General features: G+C 37.9%; 1 protein-coding gene across 1 annotated transcript; it reads right to left on the bottom strand.

The window, feature by feature from the left end:
- Positions 1-27,149, bottom strand: NUS1 (NUS1 dehydrodolichyl diphosphate synthase subunit). Its single transcript, XM_006186402.3, has 5 exons — positions 26,567-27,149; positions 12,309-12,434; positions 11,252-11,401; positions 6,579-6,678; positions 1-2,799 (listed from the first exon to the last, which is right to left on the bottom strand). Exons 1-5 carry the CDS (start codon positions 26,979-26,981, stop codon positions 2,709-2,711), a joined length of 882 nt encoding a protein of 293 aa, XP_006186464.3. The 5' UTR covers positions 26,982-27,149; the 3' UTR covers positions 1-2,708.

The following is a 27,149-nucleotide window of genomic DNA, read 5'->3' as shown; positions in this document are numbered from 1 at the left end:
TATAGTCCATGAAAAGAGTATATTCTTTTATTGTTTTTGTTCATACATGTTGTTTCAACTTTCAATAATAAAATTCAATAAATTTGATTCCTTAATCATAAAAACTTGCTTTACATATTATTTACATGTTGCCAAAGTCTACAGCATACAAAACATCACAAGGATTTGACTCTATGCATGGGACCATCACACAGAAGGAGGAGGGAGCTAATCAAGTAATATACATTCAAAGATTAAACTGTAGACGTGCACAGTGTATTTGGCACTGTTCTTTAATATTACAACACATTCCTCTCTTAAGATAGGCATTACTAAGCCTTAGTTACAATATACCAAAATTTGCTACTCACATGAAAACCAGCTTTCAAACTTTCTAACAGTTATCAGTGTTAAAAAATAAAACAGAACCAGAATTGGGAATGGAATTCACACCCTCCAACTTCTTGCTAGGCTCCAAGCTGCCATCCATAAGGTAGGTTTAATTTGATAATTTTTCCACTATGGGGAGTGTCAAGAAGAAACAATTTAAAGACAATATCCTTCAAAACACATAGAGACAAACAACACTGTAAAGTTACCAATTCTTCTCGGGAGTGCAAAGGGAGCCCTGACAACACGTAACTAGCAATGATTCTGGCAGGGATTACAGAATGACTAATGCCATTCAAGCTGTGGAGACGATACTAGCAGTTAAACTCGTGAGAAGGATCTGGAATGTCTTTACCTGAAATCAGAATCCTTAGCAACTTGTTTTAAGGGCCTCTTCCTAGGGCTGTAACAGACTTAGATCACAGCTTACAGATTCACCCTGATGTGTAACACTATACTGCTATGAAATGTTAAGGAGAAAATAAACACACAAAGATTCAACTATTAAACCTTTCGTGACTTTGGCTATATCCCAGTGGGTAATTTATTTGACCAACTTCATTTTAACAAATAATAAATCCCTTTACTTCAACTGGGCCCAATAAATTTAATTCATTAAAACCATATATATTCCAGAATGTTTAAAAAAGACACATGTTTATAAAAGGCATAGTTTCAGTCTTAAACTAAGGCCAAAAAGCCTCAATAGAACATGGATCACAGTACAGGGGAACAGAAATAAAAATTCTCTGGTAAAGTTGAGAGATACGCTGTAGCATCACACAAAACCTTCAAGCAATAAATTAAGACTAAAAAAAGTCTCACAATGTACAAAGAACTATACTGTGCAAAGTAATGTCACTGAACCAAAATTTAGTTTAATCATTTTATTTCAAGTGTATTTTTAAAATCATAAATGGGGTTTTGTAATCCAAAGTCAGAACATTTACTCTTCATAGCTTCAGAATTTGACAAGCAACTCCAGACCTTGCTTTCCAAATCCAGTCTTGCTTTGCTATTTTTCAGACTCTGAAACCTAGTATTTAAACTACTCCATTCTAAATGCAGAGTTTTGGATAACTATTGGGCACTTGTTGATAAGATTCTTCTGAAAACAGTCCATCAAATGTAAAGAATGGTTTCTATCCGAGGATCAGCAGTGAGGAAAGAAATATTAAACACCTATCAAAAAAATCATTTATTCATTTTAAAAATAACAGAACCAGTCCTGTTCTCTGCCATGAAAGACAACATGCAAAATTAAATTACTTCTGTAGACTTCAGTAATAGTTTATTACCTACACAGGCCTCAATCTTACTTAAAGATCTTTTATGCAAAGTCACCATCAGGATTTACTGAGTAAAATTCCTGAGTACTAACACGGCCCTAGATGTGCTATTCCAAAGAGGAACAGGTTACTTTTAAGAAAAAGAGCTGCCTTGGTAACTTCCCTCACATGCTTATTTTAAATAAACACAGTTAATGGAATTATTTTTTAAACCAATTTTGGGTACTCTTTAGCACACTGCCCACTGAACAGAAAAGGAAATCAAAACTTTCCTTATTAAGGAAACTTCCCATCTTTACTTCTAAGATTACAATGTTTTTACCTTCTTTTGACTGCCTCATACAATACTTAAATTTTTTAAATTCTGCATTTCAATGTTGTAAGAGTTCTTTTCAAATGATCTTCACAACCCAGCTCACAGACAACAGAGCAACACTTTCAAGTCATGTTGTTTGACAATAATGAAGAAATGAAAATGGACGGATGTCTGGAAATAGGTATTCCCTCTGCTCCAGAGGTGAGCACACTTCTAACATGTGAGCAGAACTCCACTCCTCTGGAGATCCCTCAAACTCAGAATGGTTCCATTTAATATATTATTCTCAGAAATTAAAGTTTGGTCACTAGGAAAGACTGAACAAAAATTATTCCCCTCCCCCCGAAACCACAACAAAACAGCTTTAATCACCCCTTTCTCTCCCCACAAAAATAGGGAAGTAGTTGGGGCTGAAGCCTTTAAATTTGAAAGTTTAGCTCCTAAAACATTGCTACTATTTGCTCAAAGGTGCAAGTCCACATTTTCCTTCTCCAATACTTCCCCCATTTATAAGTTTATTTCCACGCACACATGCACACACACACGCACACACACATACGCACTCACACATACATACTCTTACTCTCCAGTAAGACACTTTTTTGTGTTTGTTGATAAATTATGAGGATTATGAACTAGGTGTATACAGGGTTTCATAGGTGCTTTGTAAACATCAGAGTCACTTGAGTCCTTTTCTCCAAAAGCCTGAAATCAAATTATACAACCAGGGATCGCTACTTTCCCAGACGCTGTTCACAGGCTGCATATTGACGGAGGGCAGAGAAAAAGTCCTCATAACTGATGTTTAGGTGGGAAGGCAAGGAGCTGAAAAAAAAAGAAAAAAAAAAAGAGGCACAAGAGAAAAAAGCAATTAGATGATATGCTATACTTTGGAGTGGGGAGCCAGAAGGCTAATGACCACAAAGGTTAAGAACAGAAGAAAGTAAATTACAAGCATAGAGTAAGTCAAACTATTTCTACTAAATGACTGTCAAGCTCACTGTGAAACAGTTCAAATAAAAAATAATCTCTCCTTTCCACAAGAAGAAAAAAGCAACTTGTAGTGAGGTTGAGATTCAGAAACCTTCTTTTCCCCCAAGTTTCTAATTTTTATTTTTGAGGCTCCCTAACAATCTTGTACCACCAGGCATACAAGACATAAATGTTATCTGATAGATCTCATCTCTTGCCTTTGGAAAAACTGTGTCTAAGCCATGAATTTCTATACTGTTTTTAAAGATCACAAGGCAAGATTCTGCTGATAAAGTTTATTAAAATATAAAACTGGAAGGTGAGTCTACAAAAGACTAAAGCAAACAAAAAAGTGGCAAAGTACCACACATACGGCACTGGGCTTCAGCCTATCTGAAGGTAATCCACTCAGGACGGTAAAACTTACCCTTTGCTCACACAGATCTATGGACCATTTGAACAAAAAAAATTATACATTACATTTCAAATTCTAAAGATAAAGTGAAAATTACTAAGAGACATAACTTACAATGAATTCATTGAAATGTTAGACCATTTTCAGTTCTGACATTTTTGTATTTTGACATATTCATTTATCCTTCAAAACGAAGGCACAATGTAGTGCTAGAAAGATTCAGAACGTATTAAAACATAAGTCTAGAAAAACGTAAAATTGGAGATCTATTTATAAAGGATCTCACTCAAATTCACTTCAAGAACTTGTCTCTGTCAGAGTAAAGCCAGTACTACTTGAACAGTTTATGAAAGTCAGGCTGAACACTGGCAGAGCAGCCCAGCATCCCCACGTGATCATATACTGAAGCCACGTGGTGAGTAATCAATGAATGAACAGTATTTATCTCCACCAATTCCAACTGCTCAAGGGGGCAATTACAGTGTAAAGGCAAGTTCTTTAAAGACAGAGTGACCATACAGCCAGAGGATTCATTTTTAAGTATTTTAAACACTTAAAATAATTTTCAATAATTAACAATGAAAATAAATGTCTAATTTACACAGCTTTATTGTGAGGTTTTGGAAATTGCAAACAGTATCAGAGCCAAAACCTGGTCAGATTACAAGAGTCACATTAAGAATTTTAGTCACATGCACACAAGAAAAGGTCTGAGCAAACCTACCATAGATGAACTCCTGTCTGACCCTGTGGTTCTCTTCAGCTAAGCTTTCCTTATACTTCCTTTTCTTTCCCCACCAGGTCTACTGAGATGTAACTGACATACAATCTTTATCCTTCCTTTTACTGCCAAGAGTTCTGAAACAACTCAACATCTTCCCTCCATTTTCCTTTGCTATCAACCTTGTATCTTATTCACTCTACTGAAATGATATTCTCAAAGGACAAAGTTAATGGCATTCTTCTTGCTAAAAGTTTGCTTCCAATGTCTTCATCAAACTACCCACTTTCCTAAGTCTTCCTCATTTTACGCCCTTTATCAACAGCCTCATCTCCTATCCCTCCTCAAGAAGTACTTGGCACCACTACCCCTCAGTGACTCAGAAGCAGTTCTGCTGTTTCGCTGGTCTGTCCTGTCAGAGCGCCAGTCTTCTACTTCTCCACAGTATGAGTCAGACATTCAGACATCCTTCCTGCCATCACGGTGCTCACAGTCTGATGGACAGCAGACAAATACCGAGCAAACTTCAAGGTAATGTAATAGAGCTATGACAGACACACATACGAAGATCCACGGGAAAGCCTGTTATATGCCAGGTATCTAATGTCTATATCACATTTAAATCCTCAACTCTGAATTAAAATGCCCATTTTACAAACATAGAGATGTTTAAATAGCTCACCAAAGTCATGTTATTGAGCTGCACAGCCAAGATTCAAACCAAGATCTATGTTCTAAGACATACTCTTCCCTCCAAACCACTCCCAACCTCACAAAGTATCACCGCTACCTTTCTGGGAGTCCACCTGAAAGGCAAGTGAAATGACTTGGGAAACTCCTGGGTTAAAAAGAGATAAGAGAAACACACACCAAATCCAGTTTGGAGATCTGTGTTCTAATTCACTTTGTTACAGCTTTGGCAATGTCTTTCCCATTCTTCTGGCCTATGAAACGAGGGCGTAGTACTAGATAACCTACAGCCCTTTCTGACTCTAACATCCTACGTGTTCTTTTTCGCCTCTTTGATACCTTTTCCTCTCCTGCCTCTCCACCCCCGCCCCAGCTTCAAGCATCTCTTAAAGAACCCCTTGGTACTGTGCTCGTCTATGTACACTTCAGGGATGTCTCTATTCTCATAGGTTCAACTACTTCTACTCCCCCCAGGTACTGACAATCCCAAACGTCCATCCTTAGCCTTGGCTTCTCATCCAGTTACCAATCCTACATCTTCAACTGCCCTCTTAAGGAATTCCATCTAAACAGACTATGGCCTCAAAACCATCTTATTCCTAAGTTCAACATCTTTCCTTCAAAATCAATGGTGTCCTTTGACTTTCTCACCTGTCTCAATAACACCATAGTTCATCCAGTCACTCAGGCTTAAAAACTGGGGTATCATTTCATTTCTACTCTAGTTTTTACCATAATTGGTAAAGTGCTAGGCCTGCAAGTATACTTGGGAACTACTTCTCATGAGAGATAGAAGTTGTAGTACAGTTCTCCTAGGACTCAGAATTTAAATATATTTTAAGGATCCTAAGTCTCTCCTTTATTTTAGATTGGGAGTCTGCAAATACAGCCCAGGAATGCATCCCCTGTATCTGTAAACAAGGTCTTTTTTTTTTTTTTTCCCACCCTCCACCCCCAACAAGGTCTTATTAGAACACGGTCACACACATTTGTTTACATATTGTCTGTGTGTGTTTGGCTGTACTATCAAGTGGTTAGCGGCAACAGAGGAGAGTAGTTGCGAGAGACTGTACAGTCCCCAAGGCCCAAAAGCTTTACTCTCTGGCCCTGTATACAGAAAGTCTGCCAAACCCTGTTCCAAGTCAGCAACTTCATTCTCATCAACGTACTCTCCCTGAAATTACAGATATGGCCTCTTTTACCTTATCCGTTCCCAGACCCTATCTACTCTAGAACACACCTTTCAAAATCACCATTCCTGCATCATCCACAGGCTCAACGATGTCCTACTGCCTGGCTAAACAATAACACACATTCCTTATGCTGGTATTTAAAGCCAGACTATTTGATTTCACCTTACACTACTATCTAACACTAATCTCGGCTCTAGGGTGACCACTTCCCTATTTCTCTAAAATGTGATGTTCATGCCTAGCCCCCCAGCTTTTCTTTTTTCCCCTGCCCATCCCTACACTTTCCATCTTCTAATTACAGAAACTCTACCCATTTTACACCCTGGATCAAGTCACATCTCTTCTGTAGAATCAACAACTCTGGCCCACAGTTATCTCACTCCTGATCTCCTACGATGATTAGTTTCAATACCAAACATCTGCACAACCACACACTCTCTTGTGTGTGAGTCATTTACATAGATCTTTATTTTACCACTGATACTATGAAATACCCGAGGGAAAGAATTCAATATTATAATTCTTTGGGAATTTCCACAGTATCTAGTACAGTGCTAGGTTCAAGAAACACTTGCTGGATCAAACCGAAGTCAGTACACTTTTAATTACTTACACAATCTCAGTCAACCTGATGTGCCAGGGAAGAAAGCCTAGTGTGCTGTCCACAGGACCAAACTTCAATACTAAATCAGGGTCAGGGAAACCATCTGAACCTTGGAAGAAAGAAAGACACATGAACTTAACACACGTTGCTTACCAAAAAATGATCAAGGGCAAACTCTGTTCATCAAATTGGTTTCTTATGCTTTGAGTATCTGTTCTCGCTGGAAGCTTTAGTTGTATGTTTCCATACCCCTACTCCACGGTCCAATATATACTTTAATATCTATGTTATTTCCAAATAACATACGGAAGTTTTCTCTAAAGGCCATTTAACTGGATTAATTACTCAATAAGGAAGGGTAAACCCACTCCCACTCTAAACCCTACAGGTTAGTCCCCAAATCCCATCTAAGGATCAGGACTCAGCTGAAGTCTTCTCTTGGCATCCTGGAACTGGCACTGCTTTAAGAACTCAAATACTTATTCTGGCCACAAAACCAAATAACTTCTGAGATAAAAAGTAACTTAAAAAGTTATCTACTCTCCTTCCTTCCCCATGCTCCTATTGTACAGCTAAGGACCCAGAAAGACCAACTCCTAGCTGTAGACTATAAATGTTCTGTATTCCCTAAAGCCCAAGCTCCCGAGGAGGGAAAAGAAGATTGTACACCTGCCTCAACCAAGGCCTGGCCATTTTTTGCTTTACAGACTGGTTTCCATATAAGATCTGGATTGAGAGAAAAAGGGAATAAGAATATTTCAACTGCTTAAACGTAAAGTAAAATAAATCTTAAAATAATCAGTCACTAGTATAACAGAAAAGTTGCTATAATCCAGGAGACCCAGGTTCTAACAGTTTCTAATAAGCTCAGTTCAGCCATTTTCTTGTCACACCATCTCTCCAGGGCTTAGTTCCTTCATTTGTTAAATAAGGAGACTGGATTAGACAGGCTCACCCAGCAGTAATAAAGAATTATTTCCATAACAAAGTCTCTAAAAGTCTATGTTGGCAGAGTGAATGGAGTAAGTGGAACACACATTCCTCTTTCTGCTAAAAAGCAAATCCTCTTTAGTTAAAAAAAAAAAAAAAAAAAAAGGACAAGAAGGGACTGCTGGCTAATAGTGGTGTGACGTGGGTGGTGACTTCTCTCCAAAAATAACAAGTATTAAACTGGACAAAATCAATCACCTGAGGGCATTGAATACTAACCAGAGCAAACAATTATTCTTAAAACAAAACAAAACAACACACAGCAGGTAGAAGTTCAGGTAAGAACAAACGGTAAGAGTCTTTTGGCCTTCCTGATTGGGGATGCACCCAACTCCCAGGCCTCTACTCCATCAACTGAATGAAACAGTAGTTTTACCAGCAGGAAACTGAAAGCAAAAAAACAGCAAGATGTACTGCTTGCATTCAAAAGATATGGACTTAATCTGAACTGGAGATTGTGGGCAGGAAGGAGGGGGCAACGATGAAAACCTATAATTTGCCAGCTAAAAGTGGGAAACTCAAAAGGAAACAAATGAGGAAAACCCACAGCTTTGTTACCCTGAGATTGTAGTCCCAGTTAGCAGCATAATGGCCAGAAATTTAACAGGGAGATGCTGGAAATCTGGGTTCAGATAAGCTCTCCATATATCCAGGCTGACTGGCAAACTACCACATGCAAGGGAGGAAGGATGGCAGAGGGGACAGGGTGGCAAAAAAGCCCAGTGACAGGTAACAGCCAAGGAGACTTGAGAACTGACTTCAATGCACTCTCCAACACCTCTCAGAGATCTTGGAAGTTTTACAAATTTAAGGTATATAAGCACAACCAGTGTGTAAATCACTGACTGACACATTAAACTATGCAGACACAGAATGCCAGACGAAAGAATTTAAAAAAAAAAAAAAAAAAAAAAGAAACTAAAAAGCCAAGCAGAGACAGTAGTAGTCATCTTTATTTACAATATAATCCTGTATTTAGAAAATCTTACGACTCTGCAAAAGCAACTACTAGAACTAAGTGAATTTAAGTAAGGCTGCAAGATACAAAATCAGTATTTTTAAAAAATTATATTTCCATATATTATCAACAATCTGAAAATAAAAGTAAGAAAATCCCATTAACAATAGCATGAAAAAGAATAAAAATTTTTAAGAGTAAACTGAACAAAAGTAGAAACTCTATATCCTGAAATTATAAAACACTGCTAAGAGGAAAATTAGGGCCCAAATAAATGGCAAGATTCAAAATTGTGAAGATGGCAATTTTCCCCAAATTAAGTTACAGATTCAACTCAATCTCTACTAAAAGAGTTTGTTCCTTTTTTGTTTTTAATTGACAAACTTATCATAAAATGTGTATGAAAATGTAAAAGACCCTGAATAGCTAAAACTCTGAAAAAGAAAATCAAAGTTGAAAGACTTACACTGCTTGATTTCAAAGCTTATTCTGGGACTACAGTAATCAAGACAGTGTAGCATAAGGACAGACATACAGACCAACGGAAGAGAACAGAAAGTCCAGCAATCAACTCACAGATTTATGGTAAGCTGATTTTCAATAAAGGAGCCACAGTAATTAAAGGGGGAAAACACAGTCTTTCCAACAAGCAGTGGTGAAAGAGTAACTGGTACCCTTTACCTCACATCATGCACAGAAATTAAGTTAAAATGGATTACAGACTTAAATGTGACAGCTAAAGCTATAAAAATTCTAGAAGAAAACACAGGAGAAAATAGTTGTGACTTTGGATCAGGCAAAGATTTCTTAGATATGACACCAAATGCAAGATCCATAAAAGAAAAAAAACTGAAAAACTGAATTTCATAAAAATTACATACTTTAAGAGAAATCATTAAGAAAAAGAAAAGGTAAGCCATGGACTGAAAAAAGGTATTTGCAAATCACATCTTATCACTAATAGAAGACTTGTACTCAGAATATACAAAGACCTTAAAACTCAATAAGATAAACAACCTATTCAGAATAGGAAAAATATTTGAACAGACACTTAACCAAAGAAGTATAGATGACAAATTAGCACATGAAAAATGCTCAGTATCATTACTCACTAGGAAAATGTGAATTAGAAGCACAACCCACTAGAATGGCTAAAATTAAAAAAAAAAATTAAAAAACAACTGACAACACTATGTCTTGGCAAGATGGAGAATCTAGAACCTTCTACATTGCTGGCAAGATATAAAATATACATCAGCTGATGAATGGATTAACAAAATGTGGTAAATCCATAGAATAGAATATTATTCCCCAACAAAAAGTAATGAACCACTAATACATGCAACATGGATGAATCTCAAGAATAATATACTGAGTAAACAAAACAAGAGGTAAAAGACTTTATTATATAGTTGCATTTATATAAAACTTCTAGAAAAGGCTTAAGTATAGCCAGAAAGCAGATCAGCAGCTGCCAGTGCTGGCGGTAGAGATGAGGATTAATTGCAGTCACAAGGGACCTGTGGTGGGTGACAATATTCAGAGGGTTTCTTCTGTCAGATTAATGAGTTAACTTAAGAACTGCGTACATTTTTGTCTATCATAGGTCTACAAACCCTGCAGTCAAAACCTGGTCTCCCTAGGTTATCTGACGGGCAGCTTTTGGTCCCTGCATCACTTTTAGGACATCCTCAAAATTACTCTCTGGTTGCGGCCTTAGAAGGCTCCAGGAAACAGTCAACATCCCAGGAACCTCTGTCTAGAGGTCTACTTTAAGCCTATTCATTCAGTCTCAGTACAGACAATGACAGAGTAGAGAACAGGCAAGTAGGGTAAGAAGTGAGCAGTCAACAAAAGTAGGGAGTCAGTGAGACCAAGAGGCCAGAGAAGGACTGTGCTCTGTAATGTGTCAAAGTGGAAAAAACAAAGAATGGAGAGTTAAATAAATGACTGAGTTAGAAAATGGATGATTAATAAGTAAAGTAAATGGAGAATCTATGTGGATGAATGAAAAATATGTCTGAAATTATATGGTTACAGAACATGATGGACATGAATTTGTTAGAAGTACTGCCTTTCTTCAAAAGAATCAAGGACAAGGCTAGTAAGCAGAAGGACAATAAAACTAAGGCAAAAAGTTCTGAGGAGACTACAGAGGGAAAATAAGCAAACTAAAGGTTTTTATAAACAGTTGAAGAAAAATAAATAAAGTATGTTATAGCTGGTGTAACACAACAAATATAGTGGTATAGTCAGTATAATATGATGGAAGGAATACTTAAAAAGGAGTCACTGATGATAGTAATATTATATTCTTGGCATTGCTTCCTAAATAGCTATTAAATTCAAACTTAATAGTTCAAACTAAAAAGAAAGAGGAATGCTATATGTCAATTATATCTCAATAAAACTAGAAGAAAAAAATTTCTAAATTTTGAAAAGAGGGAAGAGAGCTGATAAGCAGAAATCCTACTTTCAAGAATATTCATTACTTCCTTCAAAATCCTTTTAGGTCCTCTCCTTTACCAATAATTCCTCAGGCAAGTGAGCTGACTACAAATTTCATGATCTCAAAACCATTTTCACAAGTGGGTCTTTAAACTTCAAGTATAAACATAACAAGTATAATAACAACAACAAAAAAATCAGGCTTTATGGTGTGAACGGAACTTAGACATTCTTCTTCATACTGTATCCTCGTGGGACAAACTAAGAACAAAAGTAAATGACTTACTAAGTAAACTGTCTAACGTATCTACATCCAAATCTGTGGATTTCTTTTGCTGCTGGGCTACTAACTGGCAAAAGTCTTGAGCAGCTCTCACAATATCTGCTTTTCCATCTTCTGGGGACAGCACCTTCACTGCCAGTTGGCAATTTAAAACTGGAGGGGACAAAAAAACAAGATATTAAAAAAAACACCCTCTTCCAGATACATTTCAAAATCACTTTCAAGAAATATTAAGTTCAGACTAAAATAAAGGTACTGTTCTTACAGTGAACAAAAATTGTTTAAGCCCTTCAACTTCAGTATCAGAACATACTTAGCTACTCTCGTCTGAAAGAACCCATGCTGTGACATTTGTGCATATATTTATATACAGCCTTCTTTTCAGAGTGCTCAGAATGACCGTGTATCTGTGAATAAACCCTCTACGAAACAGAAATTTTACTTATACAGTAAATTAACAATTTCCACTCATCTAAAATGACATCTACAATCAGTTAGCAAAACACAAAAGATTGTAGGGGAAAAAATGTGCTTCAATGGACTATGAATTGTCTATAGCGCACACACCCACCTTATCAAATTCTGATTCTATGGAGCTGTTTTACAATTAACAGAATTCTAGGTAACTGACAACAATGCCCAATTCTTGTCTATAGACATGCAATTCTTTATCTGGTAGAGGTTCAATTATGTTCATTCTAATCCCACAGAAAAAGAGCCTCTTTATTTCAGTATTTCTGATCTATAAAGGTACCAATTCTTTGGATTCCCCTGGAACTGGTTATAAAATCTACCTGGTTCCTGGTTGTTAATGAGTTAAATGAAATCTTTAACATGTGTTTAGTTTTTAATATCTATGAGAATCATGATTTTATCTTTTTCTGAAAATTAATCTTTTAACAAGATGAAGAAAGAAATGTCTAAATCTGATGATTAAAGACGGTGAAAATAAACACTAACAGGGCAAAACTAATAAATAAACAAATGAATAAGAGAATCTGCCTTGAAACACAAAACATTTCTGCATATGCTAGATACTAAATTTTACACTCATGCTTACCTTGATCATCTTTGTCATTGCTATTTGCAAACTCTGGTGAGTATTTGGAACAATCTAAACCCAGAAGTTCCTGCTGTTGTTTTAAAATTTCATCCATCAATCTGGAATTATTTCTTTTGAATATACCTTAAAAGGGAAAAACAAAAACCTAAGTGAATCCCAACTAGGTTAATTTATCCTCTTCAATAAATAATGGATGCTCGTTGTGAAAACATTGGATCCAGAACTGAACAAATGCCAAATGAAGCAGGGATGACTAATCCTAAATTAGAATCTAAAAGGAAAACATGACAACAAAACTTGTTATTACAAGAGTCTGGCTTCAGGCTAAAGTCTTCAAGCTAAAAAAGGACAGAGGTAACAACTCTGTGTCAACATGAATGAGAGAAATCTAAACCTAGAAAGAAATTCTAAGAGATCATCTATTGATACCTTTATATACAGATAAACTGAGACCCGACATCCTTAAGGGACTTGTCCAAGAATTTATAAACTGCAGCAGCAGTCCAATGCCCGTATCTTCCTCTCTCCCAGTATAACATAATTTCTCTATAGATTTACTCTATACACTCAATACTGTTACCTCAATTTGATTAGTTTCTTTTACAGTAAGAATAAAATAATATGAATTATGCAAAAAGCAAAGAATAGACAAAAGTACAAAAACCAAAATTTAGTAAATTCAAAGCATGAAATAGGCTACATAAAACTGTTTTTGATTCCCCAACCATGCACAGAAAAGTTAAAACTTAAACTACTATCATATCACTGAGAAAGATAAAGGAACTATGTGACATTTACTTAATATAAAACTAACACAGAGAGCTCTAACTAAAAACAAATGACAAACTTTGGGCTATATTCAGAGAGGCCAGCTTTCTAGTGGCCATTGTCTTTTGATCTTTATCAAGTGATCCTTCTCTGTAATGTCACTCAGATCTGTCTTTAAAACAGTTTAAAGGTTAACTGGGAGAGACAATGTTGTAAATGTATATAAAATAGCACAGAATCTGCTGAATATGCCATACAGTGCCAACCTGGCTGTTTGTGTTTAACAGCAGTTCAAAGATAAAAGCAGTCTCCTTCAGCAGGAAAAGGCTTTGTAAAATAAGAAAGACTTAGCTGATCTGACCTCAGAAGGTTAAAGAGAAGAAAATGGAGAGGACAGTTAGATGAGGAAATGCTTAAGAAAAAAAGCACTGAATATTCAAAAGGCAGACAAATGCTGCTGGTGCAAATGACGTGAGAAAAGAGGCAAGGGGATAGGCCTAATTTTTATTTCATTTTGCCAACCCAATGTAAGGCACTAGGGTCACCAGTGACTTCTGAGCAATGTGGAAATGTGTGGAAATTTTTATCTTTAGGAAAACCAAGCTAGCAACAGGACAGAGAAGGCCAAGCAGCAGACTACTGCAGCAGTCCACACATAATTTGATAAAGCAATGAAAAAGGATTCACTACAAAGGAAGAGTTGAGAGACGAAAGAACATGACTTGATTAGAGGTGAACACAGAAAATTCCATAATCCTGGATAACAGAAAGTGATAACATTTTTTAAGAGTAGGGAAATTATATAAAGAGAACTGGTTTGAAGGAAAAGATGAGTTTCGTTTAGACAGCTGATGACAGGACATTTAGGCAAGGGCTATTATAAAAGCAATTCAGAGACATAAGGAAAGGACATTCATATAAGCAAGCACCACATGGGCAGGGCTCTCACTGTTTTGCTTACCAGTGGCTAGCACAGTGCCTGGCACAGAACAGACACTCAACAAATAAATGTTTGCAGAAAGAAAACGACAGGTCAGAGACCAGCCAGGGGACTGGGAAAGGCCTCTTTAGGGTAAGTGACATCTCAGGTGGCCCACAAAGAATTAAGAGAATTTTACAGGTGTGCGGCTGGACAGGTAACATAACAAAGGATTGAGGATGGAAATTTGGGAGTCATCCTCCTTAAGGTGAGAGCCACACACACAAATGAGAAACAAGATCTCCAAACGTGAAGGAGCACACAGGGAGAGAGCAGAGGGCTAAGGACGTGGCTCCTTTTGAAAGCCCACAATCCTACAACCCTAAGCTTGGAAATATGAAAGCGAGTATTTTGTGATACCTATACCCAGAGTAAGATTAAACAAAAAAAATATATTCCCAAATACAAAGAAAAGTTTTAAAGGGAGGTGATTAATATTAGGAGCTATGTGAATAACAATGTTTAGGAATATTAATACTTGTGTAGCAATAAAAATATGTAGAATATAATCATTATCCTCAAGTCAATCATAAAATTCACACACATGATAAAAAAACACTAAAAAATAGCAATATAAACATATGACACAGGCTTATAAATGTTACAAGATTTCTAATTTATCAATTCAAATAAAAGAAAAACTTAATTTAGACCACATTTTGGCCTATATTGTAGGTACAAATTATGGAAGGCATATGAATTTCAAAAATTTCTTAATTTAAAAACACAAAATCTCCACAACACTACTGCTAGGACATACGAGTGTATTATTGCTTTTTTTTAAAAAAAAAAAAAAGGTTAAATAAATATATTTCTCATATGAACTAAGATTTACTCATTTTAATAGTAACCCAAACTAGGAACACTTGCTTTTGGGTAGTCACATCACACTTATCCTGACCTTTTCCTTTGATACTCTGAAGATCTATGCTTCAGGTCTCACCAACTCACTCATCTTTACCTTAGCCTTCAGATTACAATGGGAAAGCTCTTCAAGAACTCTTGTTCCCTCCAAGGCAATGGATAACATTCTTCATCATCAAAATGGTCACTACCTCTTCTCAATCTTTATCCTTTCCTTCTCAGCCATTCTGAAGTATTATCCTTAACGACTACCCTGCTTCCTACTAAAAATTCTATCCTCATCTCAGCTCCTCTGAATGTCCTCTCCTGGTTCAACTCCCAGTCTGCTCCTTGAATGGCCCCTTCTCACTTTGCACTGAATCCTTTTCCTCTTTCCATCCCTAAATGGAGATTACTCCTCTGAGTTCCTACTTCAGCCTTCTTCCTGTCTACATGCTCCTCCTTCTCTGATTCTAGTCACTCACAGGACTTTAAAATCACTCAGGGACAGGACCAGGGTAGATGAATGAGGCAAAATGGAAGGGGGGGGGGATTTTCTGTAATTAAGATAAATAAGTTGATGCCATAGCTTTAAAAACTTGAAATTAATGCAAAAACATCTATGATGAACAAAACATTAAAATTTCAAGTAAAAACAGGATGAGCATTTGGTTCCTAACATTTTGAATTCATTAAAACATCTAATCCTACCTTGAAGTTCTGTAAGCATCTGAAAATGAACAAATCTAAAACTTGGTAGCTTATCTTTTTGTAGGGGGGATGTTGATGGTAATTAGGTCTGTTTGTTTGATGGAGGTATTGGGGATTGAACCTAGGACTCCATACATGCTAAGCACTCATTCTACCACTGAGCTATACCCTCCCCCTGGCAGCTTATCTTTTAAAGCTAGCTCTCAAACACTTACACTGCATCAAATTAAAAAAAAAGGGGGGGGGGGGGACAGTACTATAAGTGTAAAACTTATATGCACTTGGGGATAAGACCCAGAAGAGAACAGGCAATATGAGAACAGTAAATATATAAGGTTGATGGGATAATAGGTGATTTAAAATCATAACTGCTGTAAAGCTCTGTTTGTATAATTTAAAAAAAAATAGCCCTTCTTCTTGTTGTTCTATTTCCAATAAAGGCATCACTACCTGCCAGGGCACCCGGGCATCCTCCCTACTTTCTGGCATTATCACCACTACTCCCCAGTGCCCTATTAAGATTCCAAACCCTTTACTCTTCTACAGCAATGTTTACTGTATTCATTTCCCTTTGTCCATTGTCCCCACTGTTTCAAGCAACAGTCTCCTTCTTTATAATATTACAACCGTCTTCTAATGGGTCTTCCTGCCCTTTCTAGCAACGTAGCACTAGATTAACTACCAACTTCCTTGGGGACATCTTCAATCCTGGCACATTCCAACTTTAATATCTTCAATGGCTCCCAAAATGCTTAATGTATTAACAACAAACTGCTTAGATAAGCATTAACATTCCGGCCTATACTTCCACACTTGGTGGGTAGAAATAATTTATGTTTATGAAATGAATGAATCTTGCAATTGCTCAATAGTACTCTATCCCTGGCAAATTAGATTGCCTTACAGCACCCCTCAAACACATGGAATGACTCCAACCCTCATCCTCTGTTACCTCCCCTGCCCCACACCTGTGAAATTCTCCTAATTATTCACAGGCCAGCTGAAGTGTTACTTACCCTGAAGAAGCCTTTTCTAATCCCCCTGCCAGATATGCCCAATTCCTCTTCTCACCTCACTCCCTCCAAAAACATGTATCTTATTCAAACTCCTTAAAAACCAATATTCTGCTTTTTATTAGATATAGCTTAACCCCTCCCCCAATGCCACTGAACTGTAATCTTACTTGTGAACTTGGATCTTATTCATCTCTTTCCCCCTGAGGTACTTTCCACATAGCAGGAGTTCAATGTTTATTTGATAAACTGAATTATCAGTACACAAAATGCCACCTAACAACAAAAAAACCTAAATGAACATGTCACTGAATGGAACCTTTAAGACATTTCCAGGAACCTCTCACAATAAAAGACATTTTCTTATTGCACAAAGGCAGAAAGTCTGTTACAAAGGAAAAACTGTTGCATAGAGGCACAGTTACAAAGTACCTTTTATGAAGAAAACTTACATAAAGTTATTTTAAACTAAACCTTTGTCTTGGCTGATTTGGATGAAGAGGTGAAATTTACAACTATAGTTTCTGAGAAGTGCTACATGCATATGGCAAGACAGATTACCAGCAAAATGATTCTTGATACCTCATAGCTTGACCCCCATCTAGAAATCTGATTATACTCAAAGATACTTACCTTACTTACCCATAAGCAACATTACCAGCTTACAATTTTCTTCAGGATTCAAAGCCCACCTATACACATTTCACATGATACACAAGAAAAGCAATAAGATCTAAGAATGCCTTTGACTGAGACAGGCAATTCCTCTACAATATGAGAGATTCAGATTCAAAAGAAGATATATTGAATGTGTATTTTTAAAGTCTCATTTTTAGAATTGATTATTCATTTCACATAAATTTTTAAAGAAGCAATGTTTAAGGGATACAGATTTGCTGATTAACTACTTGTCTAATTAAACTCCTTGTTACTTTGTTCCCTTAATTTGAAAAAGTATTATATCATGGCAGTATTACCCAGTTAATGTATACATAGTCTTTAAAAAGCTCTCCTAGATCAGGACATAATTTATCTTATTTTCCATCACAGAATTTAAACTAAAGCCAAGATGATATAATAAAAGTAAAGAAACTATCACAAAAGTCATTTTATGCAAAAAGAAGTTAAGATTGCATTCATTTAGAAATAACCAGTCTGAGGGAAAAACATTAGCAAATACTCAAATTTTTGAGAGAACTGTATTTTACAGAATTATAATGAACTGCAAGAACAATTTTATCCCATCCTTTTACAGATGAGGATATAGACTTAGAAAAGCCAAGCCACTCCTGCTCAAGAGTCTAAGACTCTGGACTGAAATCCAGGTCTGGCTTCTCATTACTCAGTTCAATAACTATTTCTAATGCTGATAAACAAAGCTAACTCTACCTAACTATTAAATTTTGAATTTCCCGCTCCCAAAAGTTAAACTTCATAAAATAAAGGTGATCTTTTTACAAATGAGCAGAATCTTTTTGGGGAAAAAAAAAACTAAAAAAAATTATTTTCTGAAAGGCTTTTAAGAGTCGTAGGCCTAACAGATATTTGAATTCTTTAAGAATGACTTGGGAATCTAAAATAAGCTTTTGCAACAATGATTTACATTATGCTTGTTGCTCTACAACTATATCACATGCACCCTCAATTTCCCACATGTAAACTATCTGGAAATATACAGAGAAAAGATGTATGAAAGAGCCAATATTTTTTAAAACACACACATGCACACATACAGGAAAATCTATAATTTCCCTGAAAGAATAAAATATTATGTCAGGAAAGCTGGATCTCAGAAAGACAATGTTTTTTGGTATTTCTTAAACACGAACTATGCCAAATGTAGACTTTTTAAAAATATCTTAAGAAATATCATTTTTGAATTCTAGTATTAAAACTGCATACAATGTTTAAAGTTGAGACAATAAGGAATGTCCCCTAACCATCCATTCTAACAAACTGAACGTCCCCTAACCTTACCATCATAACTATTTCTGGTTTTTAATATTTCCTAGTCTTTGTCCACATGCACATGTAATCCTGGCATATGTGATCATACAATTTTGTATCCTGCTTTTTTCACTTGTAAACATGTATCTTTCTTTGGTGCTAGTCTCTCGATTATTTTAACAACTGCATTATTTAACAAAAAAGGTCTCTGAATTCAGAAAACCTTCGAAGTACAATGGGAAGCCATTAGATGGTTTTATTCAATTTGAATAATGTCAACAAAAAGATCACTTTGCTGGTGAGTGAAGAACGGATTATATGGGAGCCAGAACAGAAATGAAGACAAATTAGGAGGCTACAGCAATAAACCAGGTGAAAGATAATGAAAACTCAAACTTGGGTGGCTGCAACAAAGAACCAAAACATGTGGCAAATTTGGGACACATTCTAGAAGCAAGATCAAGGAGGCCTGTTGATAGATTACAGGCAGAACACAACGTAGAAAACTCCCATCTAAATTTTTCGCTTGAGCAACTGGTTGGAAAGTAGTAGTGTTTTCTGAGATGGGAAAAAACTGAGCGAGGCAGGTTTAGGGGGAAATTTTAAGAGTACTATTTTGGACATGTTATGCATTTGAGATGCCTAGTAACATAAAATTGGAGAAGTTGGGTAGGAAGTTAGATACAGGAGTCTGGGATTATGGGAAAGATCAGGACTGGAGACACAAATCTGAGTGTGAGCACATAGATGATATTTAGAGCCAAGAAATTGGAAAAAAAAAAAAATATGGGACAGGAGTCTGCAAACTACTGTTACTGAAACACAGGTACACCACTTATTTATGGTTGCTTTCTGGCTATATCTGCAGAATTGAGTAGTTGTGACAAGGACCAGATAGCCTAAGCCTAAAATATTTACTAGCTGGACCTTTAAGAAAAAGTTTTCTGACCTCTGATAAGGGGGGGTAGAGTAAACACCAGAAAAACAAGGGCGCACCTACAGCAGAGAACTCTAGGACCTCCCAACTTTTAAAAGTGGAGCAAAGGAGAAGTTAGACATAAGGCTCAGCAGGAAATCCAACCATACATAAGATCATGGAAGCCAGGAGAAAAAATATTTCATGGAGAGTGGAATTAAGTATGCCCTATCCACCAATTAGATTATATACTATATTTAGTATATAAAGACCCTACTGGAGTCTTTAAAAAGCTCTCCTATATCAGTTAAAATCACTTTTTAGAATTATTTACAGTTTTCAGTATTCAATCTACCCTAACACTCAACTATGTATACATTAACTGGGTAATACTGCCATGATATAATACTTTTTCAAATTAAGGGAACAAAGTAACAAGGAGTTTAATTAGACAAGTAGTTAATCAGCAAATCTGTATCCCTTAAACATTGCTTCTTTAAAAATTTATGTGAAATGAATAATCAATTCTTAAAAATGAGACTTTAAAAATACACATTCAATATATCTTCTTTTAAATCTGAAATTTGAATGTTTACTGTGGTAATTCCTTCCCTTCTATAGAAATAGATTTTCAAGGAACTATCTAACAGCAAGAATTTATAAGGACAAGGGAGAAGAAGGGAAGAAAACTGAGACAAACACTGAAAGAATCTCTCTTGTTACAAAGCATCTGACCAGTTAAGGAATTAAAACAATACTTTTTTATAAATAAATACCCATCCTTCAGAACAGTCTACCTTTTTCCTTTTTAAACTAGATACCTAATTAACTTATCTAGTGGCTACCCTCATTTAATTCTCTAACAGTCTAATTATAACACTATTAGATGCAATCTTCAGAGGAAAAACATACACTTATGGAACAATTATTTTTTTAAAAAAATCTATTGATAAAATTTTACATGACTGAATTAGTCATAACAAAATAAATCTTATAAGCCATTAAACAATTTTATTTCAAGAGAGCCCCAGGATACCTCACAGAACAACAATTATACTGGAATAAGCATGTTGCAGCAAGGGAAGAGGCATGTGCGATGGTGGCACATAGTGGAACGAGCACTGGGTTTTAAGCCCCAGCTCTTCAGCAGGTGAGATGTGTGAAATAAACAAGCCACGTGGGCTTTCTCAGCCTCTGGCTGCACATTTTTAAAATGAGAATATCTTCACAGACTGCTCACCTGACAAGGAAATAGTTTGATACAGAGCAGGAGCTCCATAAAATTAAATTTAGCTGATTAAAAAAAGTAAAGTATGTCCTATGATGCACGGGACGAACATTCATATTTGTGGTAGGAAGGCTATTCTATTTGCCTTTAAATATCTTTTACAAATTATTTCTATTACCTCTAGATAAGTACCATTTTACTAAGGCTTTAAGATGACCCAACATAATCAGGAATAGTACTAAAAGTGACTGCCCTGTGGTTACATTCTCTTATGAGTGGTAGTCAGTATAGCATAATGGTTAAGTACAAAAGCTTTGGATTAAAATTGGGTTCAAATTCTCGATCTATCCCTTACTAGATATGGGTCCTTGACTTTTTAAGTTTCAGTTTCTTGATTTGTAAAAGTGCTAAGGATTTAATGTACTTCTTTGTATAGCAGCTGATACACAGTAAGAATGCAACAAAGAGTAATTACTACTATTAAGTAAGTGTTTATTTTCAAACATAAACCCAGTATTATGGCTAAATAGAAGGGTACTCAGAGAATGAGGTCATTTCAAAAGCAGGATAGAGCGTTTCAAAGACAGAGCAAAACTGGGGATAAACAGTCAAGAGAGGCTGCCCAGGAAGTGATAGTGAGAATTGAATGGACATCCAAGCATCGGTGATAGCTTTTGACAGGTAGTTAGCCCTTTGGTAGAAAAAGGAGACGAGGACACCCCACGACACCAGATAAATGTAAAATTCTATACTATATTTGAAGTGTACTAAACAGAGGTGAATATTAAGAAGTAGAATGTTCCCTCACGTGAGTTTCCACATGAGGGAAGGCAAGTACTCTAGTTTGCACTGTTGGTATATCAAAATGTAATCACATTTATATTTGGACTTTCAATACTTCTAGCAACTCTGTATTTCAACATAAGAAGAACAATACTCAACAAAGTCATATTTCCCAACAGCATCTATGTCAGTGTGCCAAATAAGTAAACTTGGGCAAACTATGTTCATTTCTCCCCCAACTATTTTAGGGCTTTCAGTACTGGTGTTGGGGAACAAATCACAACTCCATTCATCATTCTCATCTACAAGAAATGCAGCCCTTCTTCCAATTCAAGGAATGCATACTGACTACTCTTCAAATGCATAGCACTGAGCTACACTCTGTAGGAGAAGCAACAATGAGAAGCACAGATAACATCTGCGGAGCTTACAATCTAGTAAGAAAGTTCAGGCACGTATACACACAACTACTACTTCACAAGATAGACAACAGACGTACCGTTAGAGATGCACAACATTCTAAGGGGACTCAAGGACTGAGCAAGACTAGGAACAGAATAGTTAGGAGAGACTACCTAAGGGGCAGTAGTTAGGATGGACTTACAAGGATCAACGGTAGTCTTTTGACGGGTAGTCAGCCATCTGCCAAGAAAAGGAGAGGACCACCCTCCAGGAGGAGGGAACATCAGGTAACCTAATTACAGACGCTGCAAAAGGTATATAAAATAGTGAGAAATAGGCTGGGAGTACACTGGGCAGATCTTCTTAACGCTAGTGTAAGAAATCTGTATCCAAAAACCATTTCGTAAGACACCCAATATGGATTTATAACTATGGAAACAACACTAAAAAAAGCATCACAAAAGATTTCTTTTGTTGCTGAATTCTCACATAGAAGGCAATGCCTTATTCTGGATCACTCCAATTTATTGTAAGTAATATTAAGACCCACCCAAAATTATCTTCACTTATGAAAAGGAACATGAAGGATGAATGAATAATTCGATGTAATGCAAGTCGTACAGTATCCTCTCATTTGTGTTGAGTCAAACTTCATTGTGCAAATGCATAATGTAAGTAGCTTAATAAAAACAGAGATGCTTAGGTCCCACTTGCCTAATTTGTTCTGATCAATAATTGTGTTGAATTTGTATTTTTCTTATAAACACCCCCATTAACTCATTCACAGATGATCCACAGACTGTGTTTTGAAAAATACTGCCCTCCAGCAAGGTTCTCAGCATGGCACCAATACAGCTGGACAACCAAACAGGTCCCATCACCAAAGATAACAATACATCTCCAGGTGACTTGGATCTAGGCATACTTCAAGTGAGACCCAGGCAAGCATAACACTTCTAAGGCTACAGCACCAAAACCCCAAACTCCAATTTTTGTACCAGCCCAATTACAACCTCTTCTTAAATGATAATAATGTAGACAAAATAGCCAAATCTCCTTATTAGAACTCGGAGCTCAAGAAATTCTTGAGAAAACAACTCCAATTTCTGATAGATGAAAAAATTACTGACAGAAATTCTTGATTATAATCAAGAAATACTGCAGGTAAATAAAAATGAAAAGATCAGTTTGCTGACGGAGTCAATGTCAGTGGATTTTTAGTCTAAGGATTAAATATAATCTAGGTCCAACTATAGTTAGAATGAATACTGATTTATATACAAATGTGGGTGTGAAGGGGTACACAACAGTGAACAATGGAAGGTGATTCAGTAGCCTATCTCCAAGACAGCTGCCATCAACCCCTCCCATCCCCACCCCCACCCTTCTGCACAAGTCATCTTCTCGTTGAGAGGTAAAGTCTCTCATTTTCTTGATTTTGGGAAGACTTGTGACTTCTCAGACCAAGAGAATACAGCAGAAGCACTGCATGATTTCCTAAGCAAGGTTGTAAAAAGCCCTGCAGCTCTGGCCTTCGGCTAGGTCTTTGGGAACACATGTAAAAGAAGTATGACTACACTGAGGCCACCATTAAAGGAGGAAACTCAAGCTAACCAGGTGGAAAGATGATGCGAAGACAGCTGGCTGATCTGTGCTCATCTATCCTAGCCATCACAAACCAGGCACAAACACTGATGAGAGGCTGCTATGTCCCCGCCAGTTCCTGACTGTACCCTTAGAAGGGGACCCGACAACAAGGAAGAACTGCCCACCTGAACTGAGTCAATACATCAGTTGGTGTTTAAAAACACCATGCTTTGGGGGTAGACTACAAAGAAAGAGCTAACCAGAACAGTCGCCAAGCCTTCATCCTACCTCATCTCTCAACTTGACAGAAACTCACCTATTATATTTACTGATCCAACACTCTGCTCAGTGCTGTTGCTCAAGCTGCTCTAATGGGAATGTTGCCCGAGGGAGTCCCTGCTCTCGCTGTCACACATGCACACACGGAGCACTGTACTGATTGTGCTGATCCGCATTCTACCTATTTTTGCAAGGCATACCTCAGGTGTCACCTCCTTCCTTAGTATGAACATATAAAGGTAATCCTGCTCCTCAGGGATTTTTCTGTTTCTCTCCTTAAATAAAGTCTCTGCCACTCATTAGCATTTATACATCAGGCTGTATTAATTTTTACTAGCTCTCCCTAACTTGAAAATGAACTCCTTGAGAGACACAATTTCTTGTCCTTCTTTGTATCCCAGTGCTTTATATCACAGTAGGTACTCAATAAATGTAGCATTTAAGAGCATGCCAACAGGACTTATTAAAATAAGTTAAATACTTACATAGAAATAGGCTCAAGTGAACGTTGTTTGGGAAAACTGAATATAGCTTAAATACCTACAGTTCCCTTGAAAAAGGATAATTTTTCTCACATAGCCACATGGCTCGCTCCCTCACGTCTTTCAGGTTTATACTCAAAAGTCACTAAGGCTTTCCTTGGCTGCTCTATTTAAACTGCACCCCCCACTCCACCACTGACTTTCAACATCCCTCTCCCTGGCCCCTGCTTTATTTCTCCTCATTGCATTTATGATCTAATATATTTTACTCATTTATAATATTTGTCAGAGTTTCATAAAATGCGAGTTCCACAAGCATAGGGATTTTTGTCTGTTTTTTCACTGCTGCACCCTCATGCCTAGAACATGAGGTATCTGATACTTAATAGACACCCAACTGTCACCTGTTAAATGAATGCATGAATCAATCAAAACCAAGAACGAGTAAACTGAAAGCCTCTTATTTCCAACAATGGAGTTAACCTTTATCCCTTAAAAAATAATTAAAATTGCTTTTTACAGTAGGACACAAAGTGCTCTGAGTCGATGCACTTCCTGGTTAGTCTGACTTCTTCCTTTTCATTACCACCATTTTTCTTTTAGCAGATATGACATAGGATATTTCTGAATTACATCAGCAATCACATCAAGAACAGGAATTGCCAGAACAAGGAAGTGTGGCAATATGATCTGTGTTAGCTGGCCCAGTCAGCAAGTTAAACTATTTAGCTATTCATTTTCCTTCCCTACTGGAAGGTAAAGGTAGTTGCTTGAAAAGAATCACCTGGATATAAGTGATTCACTTAAAGTTAATTCATCACAATGCTCAGTGGCTTTCATTAGTCTCCATTTCTGCTTCACTTATTTTTCCCCAGACAATATTTCTGCTGCACTGCTTAAGCAGGGACCATGTCGCCTCATAACAGTCTTGTGATTTCTACTGGTCTGCTGAGTTCTTTGCCAAGTTCCATAAAATGTCAGCCCCTGAGTATATTAAACTTTACCTTACAGGGTAAATTACTATTTGATGACAGGCTACTGAGTCACCGTATTTCCTGCTGGCTGCAAGGGAGGTGATCAGTCAACCAAAGATTACTCTAATCCCCTATAAGAATTCCCGTCTGACCTCAACCTACCCTTGCTAACAAAACCTCACACTTAAACCTGCCTCTCTGATGAGGATTTAAAGATTAAAAATCAAGTTGTAGCTTCTGTGGAGCATACCAGTAACTTAAGTTATTGAACAGAGACTAGATTTCTTTCCTTCAGACCAATACTCCTAAACCATTCTTACCTCTTAAGGAAATTCCATTGCTTTTAGGATTTGATTGAAACCCAAACCTGACACTCATAGAGCTTTCCTCAATCTTATCTCCCATTCATTCTTCAGTGTCTGGCTTCAATCCTCTACAGGAACTTCTCAAGTTCCTCCATTTAAAATTTCTCTTCCCCTTCTCGTAGCAGTTAATCCCAACGTTCACTAACCATGCCACTCACGTGAGTGTGTGTCTACTCCCTGCAAGCCTGTGTCGATGGAATTACATGTAAGAATCCAAGGAATATGCCTAACACAGAGCTTTATACTTACTGCTATCCGATAAGTGCTGAGTTTCGGTACCTACAAAAATTCCCTACAGTGAAAATTCCCTCAATTAAAACTTATGGGAGGACAATTATTGTGTCAAGTCCTGTGTTGGCCACTGAGGATCAAGGATCGCACAGCATCCCAGACCTCCGAAGACAGAAGGTGGCCGTTTTCCTTTCTGCCTATCCGGTCTCTCACATACTTTTCATAAGCCCGCTTCAAATGCCACCTGGCCCCAACCACACAGCTTATGCATAAATTCTCTGCAGCCTAACTGTGACTTAAGAACACTGCCCTGAGCCTCTCTGAAGAACCACTAGGTGTAACAAAAAGTTCAATCTGTGGAAAAGCACAAACCTGCTAAAATTTCAATCTACCTACTAATACCTTTCTAACTTTGGACAAATTGGTGAATGTTGTTGATCTCAACTCCCTCATTTTTGAACACAAGGGTATACAAACATCATCCACCTTACTGGGGCATTATAACGAATAAGAACCAGTTTTAAACGTACAGAAAGCGACTGGATCACGGACTTAGTAGGTGTTCATTAAAGCCTATATTCCTTCCTCGAAAGCGCTGGCACTGTAATTTGCACTTAAGGGCCTTGGGACCGGGAAACTCGCTGAGCGGGAGGGCTGTGATGAGCGGTGCGCTCTAGGTACACCTGCTGGATGTGCGGTCCCCGCGGCGGGAGCCTCCCGGGCCCCCCTACGCGCTCCGGGCCTCACCTTGGTGATCGTAGACGCTAATGTAAGAGATGCCCACGGCCATACACCACACCACGAGGCTTGCGATGTCCGAGAAGCTGAACTCCTGCTCCTCCTCGGTGATCACCAGGCCCATATGCACAGGCAGCTTCTCCAGGGAACGGCCGTCCGCGCGCCAGCGCAGCCGCAGGTGGGCGGCGGCCGCGGCCGGACCCCCGCGCGGATGCCGGTGGTGACGGCGGTTCCTGCCGACAGCCGGGGGCTTGCGAAGCGTGAAGCCGAGCGGCGCTAGGACCGCGGCGGAGGCGGCGCGGCAGCAGTGCCGCCAGATCCAGTTCCAGGTGCCGAACCGAACGCGGAGCCAGGAGGTAAGCGTGCGGTGCAAGCAGAGCAGAGCGTGCAGCACCCGCCACACCAGCTCGTACAGCCCCGTCATACTCTCGTGGCGCCCAGGCGCCCTCTCCTCTCCCTCCCACACCCGCGGCGCGACCGCTTCTTAACCGGCCGTGCGGCCGGCGCGGGCCATCGCTCCGCGTTCCCCCGCCCCCCGCACCCGAACCCCTTTCTACTGCCAACACCTCACCTCGCCCCCGCCGCCATCTTC

Source organism: Camelus ferus, chromosome 8, assembly GCF_009834535.1.
Source record: "Camelus ferus isolate YT-003-E chromosome 8, BCGSAC_Cfer_1.0, whole genome shotgun sequence".
In the NCBI taxonomy this organism is placed as follows: Eukaryota; Metazoa; Chordata; class Mammalia; order Artiodactyla; family Camelidae; genus Camelus; species Camelus ferus.
This window is presented reverse-complemented; position numbering and strand designations above follow the sequence as displayed.

Bases quoted from the DNA above. Each gene is read 5' to 3' on its own strand.
- NUS1 (XM_006186402.3), bottom strand. From the start codon at position 26,981: ATGACGGGGCTGTACGAGCTGGTGTGGCGGGTGCTGCACGCTCTGCTC. The intron at 11,402-12,308 runs GTAAGCATGAGT...TGTCCCCTCCAG, and splicing joins CAATGACAAAGATGATCAAG to TTTTAAATTGCCAACTGGCA. The intron at 2,800-6,578 runs GTAAGTAATTAA...TTTTTTTTTCAG, and splicing joins ATCAGGTTGACTGAGATTGT to CTCCTTGCCTTCCCACCTAA.